Genomic DNA, 17,028 nt, shown 5'->3' with positions numbered 1-17,028 from the left:
AGGCCTACGACTGAACAGATAGTTCTCAAAGAAGGGGGAAAAGAAGGCTAAGAAATTCTGAAAAATGTTCATCGTTCCTGGCAACTGAAAATGCAAATTGATAGAACTTTGAGATGCCATCTTACCCCTATCAGAATGTCAACCATTCACCAAACAACTAACAAGAAATGCTGGAGGGCTTAAGGGGAAAAAGAGAACCCTCATTCGCTGTTGGGGAGACTTCAAACTGGTGCAGCCACTATGGAAATCAGTGGGGAGAATTCCCAAAAAATGCTAAAACATAAATCTACCATATGGCCCACCCATACTATTCTTTGGCATACGCCCAAAAGGACTCGTGGCATCTTACTCTACAGAGATTGGCTCAGCCATGTTCATTGCTATTCCAGTCGTAATAAGTAGGAATTGGAAAGTACCTAAATGCTCTATAATGAATAATAGAAATGTGTTATAGACATACTATGAAGTTTAGATTCGGCTGTAAAGAAAAGTAAGATCATGAATTCTGCAGGTAAATTGGTAAAACTAGTAAGGATCACATAGTGTGAGGTACCCTAGCCCTAAAACAATCATATTTCATGTGTGCTCTCTTATTAGAGCTCCAAGCTCCAAATCTTCACAAACCAAATCCTGATTCCCTCTTCAAGGAAACCAGTTGTTGCAATAGATGGAGACCTTTATAGAAAATCACAGCCAATCAAAATGGTCATTGTTGGCCCTAGTCCCAGTGGATGCATCTATAAATCAAATCCTTCACCTACAGCTCAGAGAACATTGTAGAAGAGAAACAGAAAGATTCTAAGAGCCAGAAGGTCAAGAATCCTGTGAGACTGTCTCCCCTAGGAATGCCAGAAGCTACACCCACAGTCTCACCAGTATGAGCTGCCTAAACATGAGCTGTACAAGGAAAACAGACATGCCAACATGGATGGGAGGTAGGGCCCCTGAGGCCTCAACTCTATACAAAGTACTATAGGCAACTAAGGAATGCTTTCAGTCCGAGGAGTAATCTTCAAGGAAGAACACACCAATTGGTTACTCGGTGCCAAATGGTCAGCCCTATAAACATTATACAGATTGAGCAGGTTATATTTAGGAACATACATGAATATACACATGTGCATGAAACAACAATTTTAAAAAGAGGCTGCGAATTTGAAAGAAGAGCAAGGAGGGGTATATGGGAGGGTTTAGAATGAAGCAAGGGATAGGGGGAATGGTGTGGTTGTATTATCATCTCAGATTTAAATTAAGTAGTAACTACATGATTCTTTGAATTGAAAAATAAAGCCAGTTCAAAGTAAGCAATATCTCTCGTATTGTGGTGTTCAACTCACACTCCCAGGCTAGTGATTCTAGGAATAATGGTTCACCGTGGAGGATAGCATTACCCAGTCTTTCCTTACCTACACAGATCCCGAGTGAGTAATTGCTGCCCTGCCTGAAAGGGTTGCTTGATGACACAGATGCAGCCTAGCTTCTTCCTTCTGCAAGAACTCCAGTGCAGCAGGACTTTCTGTAATAGATTCATCTAACAGAACTCGGGAATCTAGTTAAGAGTCTCCTGACTTCGTACTGAAACCTTGGGAGGCAGAGTTCACTACTTGCCTGGTCCCATTCCACCCCCACACTTAAATGATACACATAGAGGGGTGTGGCAGGCCCAGGGCTCCAGCAGTGGAGACCAGAACAAGTGTGAGACTGGCCTGGCCTACCTAGTGAAGCCTGGTCTCTATTCCACCTGCTAGGGGGACGTGCATAAGAATATTTGCATATGGCAATGAACTATCTTGTGTCATCTTTCATAAGTAAAGTTCTGAAAAGACAAACTGATACACATGTAAGAATGAAGTGACTGTGTGTGTGTGTGTGTGTGTGTGTGTGTGTACTTCGAACATTCAGCTTGGCCTGCCATTTCAATTCGCTCAGTAGTGTCTTCATTAGGAACAATGAATCTTATCTGGATAAGATGCAGGCTTAATTTCATTCAAGGAAAGCAAAATAAGACCACTGAGTTGAAGATGAGAAGAAAGTATTTTTTATGTGTTCTTACATATGTGGCAAGGAAGTCTGGAAACAGAATGAGGAAAACTAAACACTTAAAGGAAGAACTAGGTGTTAAGGTTTTAAGTATTTCTATTAAAATCTAATTCAATACTTGGCTGATGATGAAGGCAGCTGGAACTGCATTTTATTGTTTTATTTTCTTAAGTAAAATACCAGTAGATAAAGAGTCATTTTTCAAGTAGAAAACAGTCCATGCTTCTGTGTGTTGGAATATACAGTTTTAAGTGTGTTTGAGACATTGGACTGCACCGCTCTCCGTTGCCTGACTCGGCTGCTGAGCCCCCTGAGCCAGCTCCTCTTGTGCTGACGTTCTTTTGTTTTTTCAGAGTTGCCTGCTGGCTGGGAAAAGATCGAAGACCCTGTCTACGGTGTCTACTATGTAGAGTAAGTGCCCGTGGATAATCCACATATAGCTTTTGCACTCCTGGGCCATTGTGTGTATTATATACTAAGCACATCCTAGCATTGTTACAAGGTTCACAATGATATTAATAATTTTATAATGAAAATAGGAAGAGTTTAGTGAACAAGTAAATATTCACCAAACCTGAAGAAATTCAGAAAGGAAGTCAGTACATGTGGCTTTTGTTAACTTCCGAATCACTAAGACCCGGTGTGCATGACAGGTGCTCAGTGAGTGTAGGTGAAGACCAGGCTATAGGGAAGCCCCTACATCTGATAGAAGGCTAATATCCAATATATACAAAGAACTCAAGAAGTTAGACCCCAGGGAACCAAATAACGCTATTAAAAATGGGGTACAGATCTAAACAAAGAATTTTCACCTGAAGAAATTCAGATGGCCGAGAGGCACCTTAAGAAGTGCTCAACATCATTAGTCATTAGGGAAATGCAAATCAAAACAACCCTGAGATTTCACCTTACACCAGTCAGAATGGCTAAGGTCAAAAACTCAGGAGACAGCAGGTATTGGCGAGGATGTGGAGAAAGAGGAACGAACACTCCTCCACTGCTGGTGGGGCTGTAAGATGGTACAACCACTTTGGAAATCAGTCTGGCAGTTCCTCAGAAAACTAGACATGACACTTCCGGAGGACCCTGCTATACCTCTCCTGGACATATACCCAAAGGATTCCCCAGCATGCAATAAAGACACATGCTCCATTATGTTCATAGCAGCCTTATTTATAATAGCCAGAAGCTGGAAAGAACCCAGATGTCCCTCAAAGGAGGAATGGATACAGAAAATGTGGTATATTTACACAATGGAATACTACTCAGCAATTAGAAGCAATGAATTCACAGAATTTTTAGGCAAATGGTTTGATCTGGAAAATATCATCCTAAGTGAGGTAACCCAATCACAAAAGAATACACATGGAATGCAGTCTCTGATAAGTGGATATTAATTAGCCCAGAAGCTCTGAATACCCAAGGCACAAATCGCATAACAAATGACTCCCATGAAGAAGTATGGAGAGAGTCCTGATCCTGGAAAGGATTGATCTAGCATTGGAGGAGAATATAAGGACAGAGAAAAAGGAAGGAGGTGATTGGAGAATGGATGGAGAGAAGGTTTATGGGACATATGGGGAGGGGGATCTGGGAAAGGGGAAATCATTTGGAATGTAAACAAAGAATATAGAAAATACAAATATTAAAAAATAAAAACAAAAAACAGAAAGCAAGCTCGAGAGATGGCTCAGCGGTTAAGGACTGAGTGCTCTTCTAGAGGTCATGAGTTCAAATCCCAGCAACCAATGGTAGCTCACAACTATCTGCAATGGGATCTGATGCCCTCTGCTGGGGTGTCTGAAGATAGCTACAGTGTACTTATATATTATATACTATAATAAATAAATAGGCCAGAGGCAGCAGTGCTGGTGTGGGCTTGTATCAGATGCCCTCTTCTGGTGTCTCTTAAGACAGCTACAGTGTACTCATATACATAAAATAAATGAATCTTAAAACACCAGAAAGCTTGTGCTTTTTCAAAGCAGCTTGGCCGCTCTTATTTCTATGCCTAGGTCTGAACTTCACAGTAATTACTTATTTATTCACTCTGTCATTCTAAAAGGGTTAGACAAATGTTAATAATTTATGAAATTTTCCCAAGAGTAAGAAGGAAACGGAAAACTGGGCTAAGATGCAGGGCCTGTTAATCCATCCCTCCCAACCTCTCCCAGGATTCTCAGCCCTAGTGTGATCTCTGTACTATGGTCTTTATTCTAGCATTGGACATATACTTTGCCATTTTACTAAAGCCATCAATTAGCAGCTAAAGATTAATGCTAAAAGAAAACTTTTAACAGTAACCAAAAAGTAGATTACTGAAAACATCATCAGTATCATCATACATTACAGCATTTTCCTCTGAGGAAAATAAGAGATAACTGAAACAGTTCCTCTGAACAAGGCAAACGCCATGTGAAGTTTGTGTCATCATTATCTTTCCTGCCATGGTGAAGATAAAAGGCCTCCTTTCTCTTTCTTGTGTTGCTGGTGATAAAAAGTATAATGCCCCTATAATAGGAGCATATTATGTAAAAATGCCAGGCTGCAATAAAACGCCAGCGTCTTATTGTAAAGCAGTTACAGGAGTTCAGTATAGCGAGTGCCCTTGACCAGTACAAGTCCTGATTCCCCTCTACAGAATAGGGAGAAAATTCAACATCAGATATAAGCAAAGTCATTTTTATTGACCCTCATAAAGTATATATCCTTTGTGAGCTCTGAAGATCTTTTATACTGATGAACAGAGAGGCTTCTGCCAGGCAAGGCCAGGCTTGCATTGGCACTTAGCGAGCTTGTGCATTTAATAAGAAAGGACGCAGCTGGGTACCACTATGAACGGAGAAGAATCCAGGTCCCAAAGCAGGAAGTCATAACTTACTAGGTCTGTGTCTCTGTGTCTTTTCATGCCTTGATACACAGGGCATGTTAGTGGTAAGCAATTTCTTAAAATGAAGTTGTCTAAAGGAACAAAGAGGCACATATCCTTTCCATAAGAATTAAAGATAATCCGTCTACCCTATTTGATAAACCATTCTTTTAAAAAATGTCTCATTTTCAAAAGCAATACTTAATGTTTTAAATACATAATAGGTATGTCCCCAAACTTCTAATGAACTGTTGTTTTGGCTTAAGGAGCATGTATAGGTACATACACATACATATACATATATGTATATGTAAAACCATCTATATATATAAGTGTGTGTATATATATATATATGTTTATACTTAGCATAAATACAAAATAAATAAGACCATCACACAAAAACACCCATGTGGATGATGGGTGTGTGTTGGTATGTGTTATGGGGTGGTTGGGTGTGCGTGTGCTTGCCCTGGCCTTATTAGTGACAGAGTCATCTAAAGAAGATTAGGCCACAAAGCACCCTTCATCCATCGAGTCTACACTTTATGCACTGCCTATCAGTCAGTCCCTTTGTGGCCATCTCAGTTACAAGGTCAGTTGTCACAGTGTCATACACTGTGTTCAAGTGTCCCTTATTTAACCTCATGATAGACCCCATGCACAAAGGTCTTGGCGTGGGCAATTGGAACATGCTGAAGAGGCAGGCAGAAGTTCCTTTAAGTGGCTAAGGAAATTAATCATATGTAGAAACTACTGAGGGTTACAGTGAATTATTGCTATTGATCTGTTGCTGTGATTGTTTTGTAAATTAAACTTGGTCATGGGTGTGTACAGATGCAGAGGGAAAACCTAGTTCATATAGGACTGGACACTATCCTGGCCTCCAGTATTCACTGGGGCTCTGGGAACACATTCACTGTAAACCAGGGCTTTCTGCTATGTGAGTAAGAAAGCTATTTGCCTCAGGACATTTGCTAGGAATTTCTAGTAGGATGAATTCCAGCCACACCCTAGGTCTCAGTGCACATACGTAGCCATAATGGGAGCTGTGTTTAGTCTTCCTATTCGTATATCCACTCCAGACCCTCTGCTAACCGACTTGCTCGGCCTGTTCTGCTAGAATGAGTGTGTCCTCCCTGAAAACTGCTTTCCTTTCTTCCCAGCCACATCAACAGGAAGACTCAATATGAAAACCCAGTCCTTGAAGCCAAAAGGAAGAAACAGCTTGAACAGCAGCAGCAGCAGCAGCAGCAGCAGCCTCAACCACCGCAGCCAGAAGGTTGGCTTCTTTGCTGGAGGCATTTCCCTGAGCCTGGAAAGTGGGGCAAAGCCTAGGCACTAACACCCCCGTGTGGCCAGAGCTGGCCTCCATGATAGACTTTCTCCTCCTCTAGGCACTCCTCCCCCAACAGCACACCCCAGCACACCACAGAAGGGGGCGCCCCTGCATAGCACTCAGACCTCTGCCTTGCTTTAGATGGAATTTAACCTGCAGAGCTGAGGGTGAGGGATTTGGGGCCCCTGCCGCATTGAGTGGTGATCCCTGTCTATATCCAACATCCCTTTAACGTTTCAGCAGAATGTCTGGGCACTGGGCTCCTTTTTCATATTAGAAATCCTGCACAGAAGGATCTGAGAGCTTCTGGGAAGTTACAGATTCAGATTCTTTGGGGACATACAAGTAACCCAGGAAGAGGAAGGGACAGTACGTCTCCCAGTGCTTGCCCCTCCCGTTCTTAGGGGCTCAGTGTGTAGAATATTTCTGGTAAATAAAAATCACAAGTATCAAAAATAACTTTGTGAGTAAATATATTTCATTTGAGAAACTTTTTTTTTTTTTTTTTTTTTTTTACTTTTTTATTTCTTGAATCTGCTTGAAGGATTATTGGCCAACTCATAGTTTTAGTGGCTAAAAGATGTGTTATTTAATGAGTGTTTCTACTAATAGGTAACCATCCTCTTATTAATACTTAGGGTTTGCCTAATTTTTCATTAAAATTTTTCAATGATAGGCTTTATGCCATCTAAGTATAATATCAGTTATGTGAATATGAACTATAATATTTTTGTTCCCACAACATTTTATATATGTTTATATATATATATATTCCCAATGTTTATGGTGCTGGAAATTGTACTCAGGACCTCAGAATACCAAGTATCTACCCAAGCACTGAGTTCTTGAATGTAACAAATATAGTCCTTAGACTATAGGAGTAGCCAAATGTTTCTATAAATGTTCACATCACAACTGTTTTAGCATTAATGATACATAGTTCTTGTAATAACTACTCACCTTTATAGTATTAAAAACAGATACAGATAATATATAAATATAGGCAGTTCTGTGCATCAATAAAACTTTATTCATGAACACTAACTCGAATCTAATAATTTTCATGTGTCAGAAAATACTCAATTTTAATCTTTAAAAATGCGAAAGGCCAGCATGGTTTACCTAGTAAGTTCCAGCCTGAACTACACAGAAAAAAACCCTGTCTCAAAAAATCCAAATAAGTAAGTAGTAAATAACTAAATGAATGAAAAGTGTGTATGCTCTGTACTTATACAAGAGCAGACACTGAGCCCAGTTTAGCTGGTAAACCATGCTTTACTACCTGATACCCCTGCTTACCAGCTGGAAAGTTCTCTGACTTAATTTCCTCTTGTGGTTTGAGCTGTGGGTGCATACAGCTGGATGTGTGCTACGGGAAGCTGACTGCTTTACATCCTAAAGGTCCCTTACTGCAAGCTGTTTCTGGGTTCTGCCAGTGGCTTCCCTTTAAGTTAGTGCCTCAGCAAAATAATGGCATGTCTTTTCATCCAATTCACCAGGCAAGACGGGTAGGCTCAGCAGACCAGCCCTCCCCTCACGGAGCCTTAAGAAGTCAGTATATTAGTGTTGTATATCAGACTCAAGTGTTACAGGTACAAAAAGAATATTAACTTGCCAAATGAACAAAGTTTAGCTGAGTCTCTGTAGCATACAAATTAAATACATTTAAACTTTTTTTTGCTATGTATTTATATTGTATTAAATATGAGAAGCTCAGGACCTGAACTAAATATTTAATCATGTTAAATTCTGAATATGTTTCTGTTTTCATTTATCCTGTTTATAAAAGTGTGCAAATACATCACCCAGATTAACTCCCATTGCTGCACTTGCCATGTGTCTGTGGTTAGAAAACTTCAGTGATTTTTTTTTTAAAACAAAGAATACATATTTCCTTAAAAAGAAAAAAAAAAAAAAAAGAAGGTTCTTTCTCACATGGCTGCCTTCAGGTGAATACATACTTTAAAAAAAAACAAAAGAAAAGAAAACCAATATTTGATTTCACTTAAAACTTTTAAAGTCAAATTTTTACCAGTTGTGCCATATTTCTTTAACATGAGAAAGAGATCTCACTGACCTTAGCACAAAGAGAGGTCAGTTGGCTGCTTTTTTCGCTCACAGACTCAGTTAGGGTTTCCATTGCTGTGAAAGACAGCATGACCAAGGCAACTCTTATAAAGGACAACATTTAATTGGGACTGGCTTACAGGTTCAGAGGTTCAGTTCATTATCACCATAGTAGAAAGCATCCAGGCAGACATGGTGCTGAAGAACTGCATCTTGATTTGAAGGCAATCAGAAAGCTGGCATCCTCAGGAGGACACATCCTCCAATAAGGCACACCCACTCCAACAAGGCCACACCTCTTAATAGTGCCACTCCCTGGGCCAAACATTCAAACCACCACACTACTATTGGTTCATTGGTCTGACTAGTACTAAGAAGGTAAGTGACTTGGCTGTTCAGAGACAAATCATGAAACTGCTTCTTTTCTTTCTTCTAGAGTGGACAGAAGATCATGCATCTGTTGTGCCTCCTGTTGCTCCTTCCCATCCCCCGAGCAATCCGGAGCCAACCAGGGAAGCTCCACTTCAGGGTAATGTGGACTTTTGATTGCATCATAGTTTTAGCATTGAGTGTGTGAGAAAGTGTGTGAGAATGTGTGTGTGTGAAAGAGGGGCAGAGACAGAGAGCGAAACCCTTCTACATTTGTTTCACATATACATGTGGTACTCAGAGTACAACTTGTCAGAATTAGTTCTCTCTTTCACCATGTGGCCTGGGGACCAAATTCAAGTTGTCAGACTTAGCATGATACACCAAAGTATCTTGCTATTTCTATAGTCTCATTTTTAAAAAATGAAGTCTTGTAACACATAAGTCTCAACACTGTTGACACTTCTGGCTAGATTTTTTTTTATAAAGAAGAACATCTATAGCACTTACTTATGGGACATGGGATGTCAGGAGAGTATACACCTACCTCTCACTGGTAACCGATGATGATCAGAAAGCTGTCCAGACATTGTCAGATCCCCCTGAGGTGCAGAACCATCTCAGAGTTGGGAATGAGTGATTCAGAGACCACAGTATTCTTTAAAAACGAGTGTCAAATATTTTAAAATTTCAGGCAACAGATTTGCTTTTGAGTAATATTTCCTTCTAAGTGTAAAGAACTTTATCTTCAATGTCCCTCCCTGTTGCTTTTTTGCATTGGTATGTCCTCTAGTATTTAGATCGGTCTCACATACATGTGTAAGTATAGCCCTTAGAAAAGACTTCCTGATTTGGGTTCCTGAGCTTGATAAAGTCAGGCTTCATAACTCTGCCGTGATACAAGAGGGGCAGTGGTGCAGGGCTCCTTATTTTCTTTCTTTTCCAATAAGAAAACTAAAATCGAACCTTCCATTCCATAGTATTATGGAATTACAGAACATTAGTGGTAAAGAACCTAGTGGGACATTGTCCCTGGTAGTCAATGTCATCATTGAGCACACAAATGCATTTTCTTATGATAATGGCTTTCCTGAAGATAGACTGTCACCTATAATAACAGGTGAACTACACCACCATTACTGTTGTGTCCTTAGTATTTCCCAGAATGTGAAGCTCCTTCGTTGGCTCATGCCCTCTTGTGTCACCACTGTCATAGGAAGAGAGTTTTGCCCGCCTCATTTAAATACCACACCGTCTGTGGACTACCTTAGCAGGTTACATAGGCTCTCCCTTCTGTGTAGTTGCCTTTTCTTCCCCTCTTTGCTGACCTCTTGATCCCTGTCACTCATCGCTCTTCACCACCCCATGCTTCTCATTTATAGAACTAAATGGTTGCAATTAGATGATGTGTTATTTAACAGTAATTTATTTATTGAGCTTTAAACTCACAGAGACATGAAACTAGTGTGTGTGTGTGTGTGTGTGTGTGTGTGTGTGTGTGTGTGTTATTTTGTTAATTTCCAGTCAGGTAGACTCCTTTGATATATATGAAATTACAATATTATTGAAACAGTGTGCCTATGTGTACACACACACACACACACACACACACACACGTTAACTGTTCTTAAAAAGATTTGTCTTAGAGGTGAACTATAGTAAAGATGGACAGGTACACATCCAAGGTGTACCATGTACTTAAAGCACCAGCTAAGACTACACTTGGCTTTTGTCTATGTGCTTCATCTCAAGAGTCTCCCTCTTGTTTTGTACTTTGTTCTGTTTTGTTTTGTCTTGCCTTGTTTTATAGCATGTTCTCACTATATAGCTCTGGATGGATTTGGAACTAGTCGTATAGACTAGGCTGGCCTCAAACTCACAAGAGATCCTCCTGCCTGCCTCCTGTGTGCTGAAGTTAAAGGCAAGCATCACAATGCCCAGAGTCCCTGGTGTTCCAGGCTAGAGCTCAGCCACTGAGCCACACTCCCAGCCTTTTCTCTTCTTACTTCTTAGGTTCTCTTGAACCTGACAGTGGGCTGAGAAAGTCCAGGTCCATGAACTCTCCATGGAATCGACTATTCTTAAAGCCAGCCCACAGTGATCCTCGTCCCTTCATGTTGATCCTCATCCCTCAGACCTAATTAGAATCTTTGGAGTATAATTGATAACACAGAAATACATTACATCCCATTTCATTCTCTGAGCTCGGTCTAATATGACTAAGTTACACATCTTAGTTTTACACAGTATCTAGTTTTGGTATTGGATCAAGAAGAAGCCATTTTGCCAACATGGCTTATTGGTTAATTTCTAAACTAAGCTCTCCTCTGACCCTCCTTCCCAGCACCTGGTCATTTTGTAAATGTGTCCTTCAGCACATTCTCCAGCTTCCAGACTGTCTTGGGGAGGGCTTTCTGTACCTTCCTCTCCCCACTGTACTCCATCTCCCATCTCTCTGATAACTGATTTACTGAACCTTATTACATGCCAGAGTCTCCCTCTGAGCCTTTCACATGCATTATCCAATTTCATTACTCTTAATAATTATTATATTAAGTTGGTACCATCTCTGTCTGTCTTTAGACACACAACACTTCAACAAAAAGAGGTCTAATGGCTGGCCACAATGTAGTAGAGCCTGTATACAAATGGCCATTGTCATTAGAAATAGGTTAACTTCTGGCTCATAACTTTTTATCATCCTACTTTTTGTGGGGCACTTGATTGCATGAGCTAAGTTCTAATGTTAGTACAGTGTCACTGGTTACATATTGTCACTTAGGTTTAGACTTAAAACAACTACAAAATTAAAAACTAACTTTCTTTCGCCATTAGCCTCATTTCAAGGTTTTGCCATCTATCTGTATGAGATAGTGCCTGCTGTGTAGCTCGGTGTAAATACACCGTTATTACCAGTATTGCAGTAAGTGATGGTGGACAGCTGCCGGTCTAGAGAATTCAAGTACCAGAGCTAAGAGAAATTAGCTGGCAGTGTTGAGAGGTAGCTCGAGGGCAGAGCTTTGAACCCCATCCAGAAGATCATTGTTCAGCAGTCAGAGGGTGAGAACTAAATGAACAGATGGGTGTTAACAGCCATTCCGATGAGTTTACAGATACACAACCAAGGCTAACAACTATCCCAGGAAGTGAAAGTCTTAATAAACAGCATAGACCACAGAGCTACAACCAAGAACATCAAATCCCGCTGTTTGTGGGAGAAGATTTCAGATATACCTTAACTCATGACCCACCCATACCTAAAACATAATAAAATGCTGTGCCTGTTGTTAAAATTCAGGTAAGCTATGTGGTGCATTTTCATGTCTTCTAATTTCGCCTATGATAAAAGTGAAAGGTGCTTATACCTGGTCGCTTCTCAGCAGTCTTCACATCCTGTTGAATCTGCTCATTGGGCCTTTCTTTAGTCATTCATTCCTTCAACAGAAGGAGTTCGAGCACCTTATACATACCAGGCAGTACTCAGATTCTCGGCCCTGAATCTGCAGGAGCATACATTCTAGTGGGTTTGTTTAGTGCGTGCACAAGCCTCCCTCAGCATAGGCACAGGAAAGCAGGAAGCCAAGCCAGTTGGTGAGATATGTACCGTGTTAAAGCAGTCCATTCTAACGACAAAAACAAAGCAGGAAGCAGGGCTGTGGAGGCGTTATACATTTTAATAATGTAGTCTTCGTGTCTCAATCAGTAGCTGTTGATGTCTCTGCATAACTAAAATGTGTTCACTTCAAGCTCTTTAAACTCCAGTCAGCCTCTTCTGTAAGGTTTAGGCCATTCGGCTTCCGTAGCCCAAAAGCCATTCTCCCTGTCTTCGATTTCTTACCTAGTAATTGGCTTAGGAGCTGTCTCCCAGAAGTCTTCACTGGAGGTGCCATCCTTTTCCTCCACACCTTGGCAGATGACTTTGCCTGGCAAGTCCCAATACGTCTTACCTCTTTTTAGCCACAGTTACAGGGATGCCATTTGTTGAGTTTCCAATAATCCTTGGACTGCATTGGAGAAGAGGTTTGTGAGCGGACCTCTAACTCCAGCCAATTTGAAACAGCTTTCTTTGTAAGAGCCAGAGACTTTTAAAAATATGCAATTAAAATTTGTGTGTGTGCCCAGAGACCTTTTAAAGCCTTTTAGTTATAGCTAACCAAAAATAACTTTCCTAACTGGGTGCCAAAACTGCTAAGTGCAGAAGTGCATGATAACTTCTTTTTCTCCTTAATAGATAGATGGATGGATGGATGGATGGATGGATGGATGGATGGATGGATGGATAGATGGATGGATAGATAGATAGATAGATAGATAGATAGATAGATAGATAGATAGATAGATAGATAGATAGATAGATAAAGACGAGGAGATTGTAACAAGTGCAGGACATAGAAAATTGTCCTATTAGGAAATGTCCTATTATTAGGAAAGAGGCAAATGGCCACTGCTTGGGATAACCCTAGAAATTCCAACGAGCATCTTGAATGCAGAGAAGGACTTAGGGAAGCCCTAAATACAACTTTGTGGTTTAGTTTTGAAATATTACTTTTATCTATCCATCTATCTATCTATCTACACATCTATTTATTTCCTTTATTTATTTATTTGAGATTGTCATGCTTGTATACTACATTTTCATCATTTCCATCCACTCCACTTTGTCCCTCTCCATTTTGTTCTATACCCCACCTCCCTTCTAAATCCATGACCTATTCTATTATTATTATTATTATTATTATTATTATATATACACACTTAGATACAACCTACTGAGTCCATTTAGTGTCACTAGGATGTATATGTGTTTAAGACTGATATCTTGGGATTGGATAACCTATCAGGGAGCTTGTACCTGAAGAAAAATGATTCTCTCTCTGTAGCCATTGATGTAATTCTACAGGTGGGCCTGGCAGAATTTCATCCATCCATGCTTCCATGTTTTGGCTGATGTTGTCAGTGTGTAGGCCTTGTTTAGGCAACCATATAGTTGCAGTGCAACTTCCTGTCATATCTAGAAGGCACTATTCAGCATCAGGGATCTTGGCCCTCTGGCTCTTAAGATCTATCTGTTCCTTTTCCATGATGTGCATTGAGCCTTAGGTATAAATGTTGTGCTGTAGATATATCCCTAGAGACTAGGAGTCCCAAGGTCATTCATTTATTCTCCGCTTTTTGACCAGATAGTGTGATAGTGTCCATATGTGACTAAAAGAAGTGTTCTTGATTAATGGAAAGAACTTTACTTATCTATAGGCACAAGGATAAGTATTTAGGATATCATTAGTAACTATTGGTTTAGGAATATAGCAGTAGTAGGTTCTTCTCCAGGGCCTACGATCTAATCAGCCAAAGCTTTATAGTAGTAGGCATGGATTTCCTTCTATTGTATAGGTAGCCCCAAGAGATAGCTGTTGGTTTCCCGTAAGACATAAGTGCCACTGTTGCAGCATTGAGAATACCTTGCTAGGCTAGTCGTTGCTGGGGCTCATAGACTTTATAGCTAGGTAGGATTACTGATTATTGTTCTCCCTTGGCAGCCTACATAGCACCTTCAGATACTTTAAGAGACAGTCTTTAGGGAAGGCTAGCCCTTCCAAGTCAGTCCCAGCTCGATTCTTTCAAGTTCTGTGACTAAAGTGTGTGCTGTCTTCAGTAATAGAGACCTACCTTAAAATTCTGGGAGGCAGTCAAGGTCAATATTAATAGCGTATATGGTTTGGGGAGGGGGGTTCTTTTTAAATCCTCTGATCAACAGCTTGGAGAGTGATTTCCTGTGCCTGGAACTGTACAGTTTGTTATCCTATGGCTCATGTGAGGAGCATGTATGCCTTGGCATGTCCTTGGGGATTATCACCCTATGTGGCATAATTCTGTCTAAACTATATGTGTGTATGTATATATGTATATACACATATACATAGTGTAATTTTTAAGTAAGCTTATAAAGTATGGTTCTCTATGGCTTTTCAACCACTCTTAGTGTTATTTATCTTTAGAACAGATCTGGAATTATAGCTTACATAGCTAAGTGCTCATCCCATACACATGAGGCCCTGAGTGTGGTCCCCAGAGCCCACATGAAAATGCCAGGCTCTTTTCATATCAGCCCTGGCAAGGCAGAGGTAGGAGGATCCCTGAAGCTCTGTGGATAGCCAGCCTAAAGTGATCGTTGAGCTCCAGGCCACTGAGAGACCTTGTCTCAAAAGACATGTCAGCATTTGTGAAGATGAAACCAGAGCTTGTCTTCTGGTCTCCACAGTCATCTACACTTGTACACGTGCAACCTATTCATATACAGGCATGCACACAAATGTACACGTGCAACCTATACATATACAGGCGTGCACACAAATGTACACGTGCAACCTATACACATACAGGCGTGCACACAAATGTATATGCATGCTTTAAGATAGAGAAACCTTAGCGGAGTGAGAATTGTCTAGCTAATTAATTTTGAGAAAATGGCTGAATTTGAAGCTGTGTGCATCTTGCTCATAACTAGTTTGAGGGGTTTGTTTTGGCTAATGCATTTTCTGTTTTTTTTATTTGTTTTTTGTTGTTTTTTAATATTCTAAACCAAATTTCCTAAAAAAAAAATTCTTTGTTTTTTTTTTTTTGTTTAAAAGCAATAAACTTTAGCAATGAATACATGTTAGCTACTTCTCAATATGTTAAAAGCTACAACTAAATAATACACACCAGATGACTTTGGGATTCCTTTTGAAGTAATGACCTTTAATTTTCAAAATAGTGTTACATTTTTGTCACCTTAAACTTTGTGACTATTATGTATTTCCTGGTATTATCGATGATTTTTTATTCTGAGCTTTCCATTTGGCTAAAAATTAAAGTTTCTGCTAGTTAGCCCTATACATGAAAGCCATGTATATAGTAGCACATTATAGTAAACACTCCAAAGTAGAAGAGAAAACCATGGCACAAAGTTAAGCTCATCTGCTTTCTTTAAGGAGGCTTTGGCAGCACAGTAACTGTGGAACCTCATCGGCTGAAATTCGGAGAGAATGTCACATGACTGAGACTGGGCATTTTGTTTTGTTTTGTTTGGTCCTCTTTTCTTTTGGACCTGAACAATGGTGTGCCTGAGATAGACCTGTAGCTGAGAGAATTCCCAACATGCCAAAGCACTAGGTGGGCTTCCTGCACTGCACACCTGTATTCCTAGCTCTTGGGGTGGTGGAGGCAGAAGGATTGAAAGTGTAATCTTCTTTGTACAAGAGGTTGGAGGATAGCCTGGGCTAAAAAAAAAACCCTATCATGAAAGAATGAGGGGGCTGGAGAGATGGCTCAGTGGGTAAGAGCACCAACTGCTCTACCAAAGGTCATGAGTTCAAATCCCAGCACCCATATGGTGGCTCACAACCATCCGTAAAGAGATCTGACACCCTCTTCTGGTGTTTGAAGACAGCTACAGTGTACTTACATATAATAAATAAATCAATAAATAAATATTTAAAAAAAAAAGAAGGAAACAACTGTAAAAAAAAAAAGAAAAGAAAAGAAAGAATGATACTCTCTATTTATGTCAATATGACTGTGCTACTCACCTCCTAAACAGGATGTGCAGAAGCACCCTCACTCCTGCAATTAAGAGAAGAATCTTTAAAATGTATTTGTGTGTGTGTGTGTGTGTGTGTGTGTGTGTGTGTGTGCAGGTGACCATAGGAAACAGAAGATCATGTTAGATTCCCCAGAGCTGGAGTTATAGCAGTTGTGTGAGCTACCTTTCGTGGTGCTGGAAACCAAACTCAGTTCCCCTGCAAGAGCAACAAGTGTTCCTAACTACTGAGCCATTTCTTTAACTCCCAAGAGTCCCATCTATGTCCAAAGGCCTCAGTCCATGAGCTTGAACAGCTGTCTCCTTTTTGATTCATAGCATTCGTAATTCAGGTTTACTCATGATTCCTTCTCTTCTTCTCTTTCTAATCTAAACCAGGCAAACCTTTTTTTACAAGAAACCCCTCTGAGTTGAAAGGCAAGTTCATTCACACGAAGCTTCGGAAAAGCAGTCGAGGCTTTGGCTTCACGGTGGTTGGAGGGGACGAGCCTGATGAGTTCCTGCAGATCAAGAGCCTCGTCCTGGATGGTCCTGCTGCACTGGATGGCAAGATGGAGACAGGTGAGTCCACATGGCCACAGCATGTTCCATGTGGCGAGGCCTCTGCCCATGTCGGAACAAGAACAGACAGCATCGTGATTCTTCATATGTGACCTTCAAACACCTAGTGATGAGCTAGAGCCCTCTCTTAAGAAGAAACCCTCCTTCAGTACAGATGAAAACCTTTGAAAGTACTTTGACCTTAGGGACCTGTTAGATGCTAATGCA

The 17,028-nt window shown here is 40.4% G+C and overlaps 1 protein-coding gene across 20 annotated transcripts in view; it reads left to right on the top strand.

The window, feature by feature from the left end:
* The window catches only part of Magi1 (membrane associated guanylate kinase, WW and PDZ domain containing 1), a 137,583-nt gene that overhangs the window by 50,634 nt on the left and 69,921 nt on the right, over positions 1 to 17,028 (top strand). For all 20 annotated transcript variants that reach the window (XM_052174369.1, XM_052174378.1, XM_052174365.1 and 17 more), the window contains 4 exons: positions 2,394 to 2,451; positions 6,073 to 6,188; positions 8,749 to 8,841; positions 16,639 to 16,821. In XM_052174369.1, coding sequence (XP_052030329.1) covers positions 2,394 to 2,451; positions 6,073 to 6,188; positions 8,749 to 8,841; positions 16,639 to 16,821 — 450 coding nt within the window. The remainder of the gene's footprint in view (positions 1 to 2,393; positions 2,452 to 6,072; positions 6,189 to 8,748; positions 8,842 to 16,638; positions 16,822 to 17,028) is intronic.

The sequence above is a fragment of the Apodemus sylvaticus genome, chromosome 2 (assembly GCF_947179515.1).
Source record: "Apodemus sylvaticus chromosome 2, mApoSyl1.1, whole genome shotgun sequence".
Lineage (NCBI taxonomy): Eukaryota > Metazoa > Chordata > Mammalia > Rodentia > Muridae > Apodemus > Apodemus sylvaticus.
The sequence above is the reverse complement of the archived record's forward strand: the minus strand, read 5'-3'. Positions and strand labels throughout refer to the sequence as shown.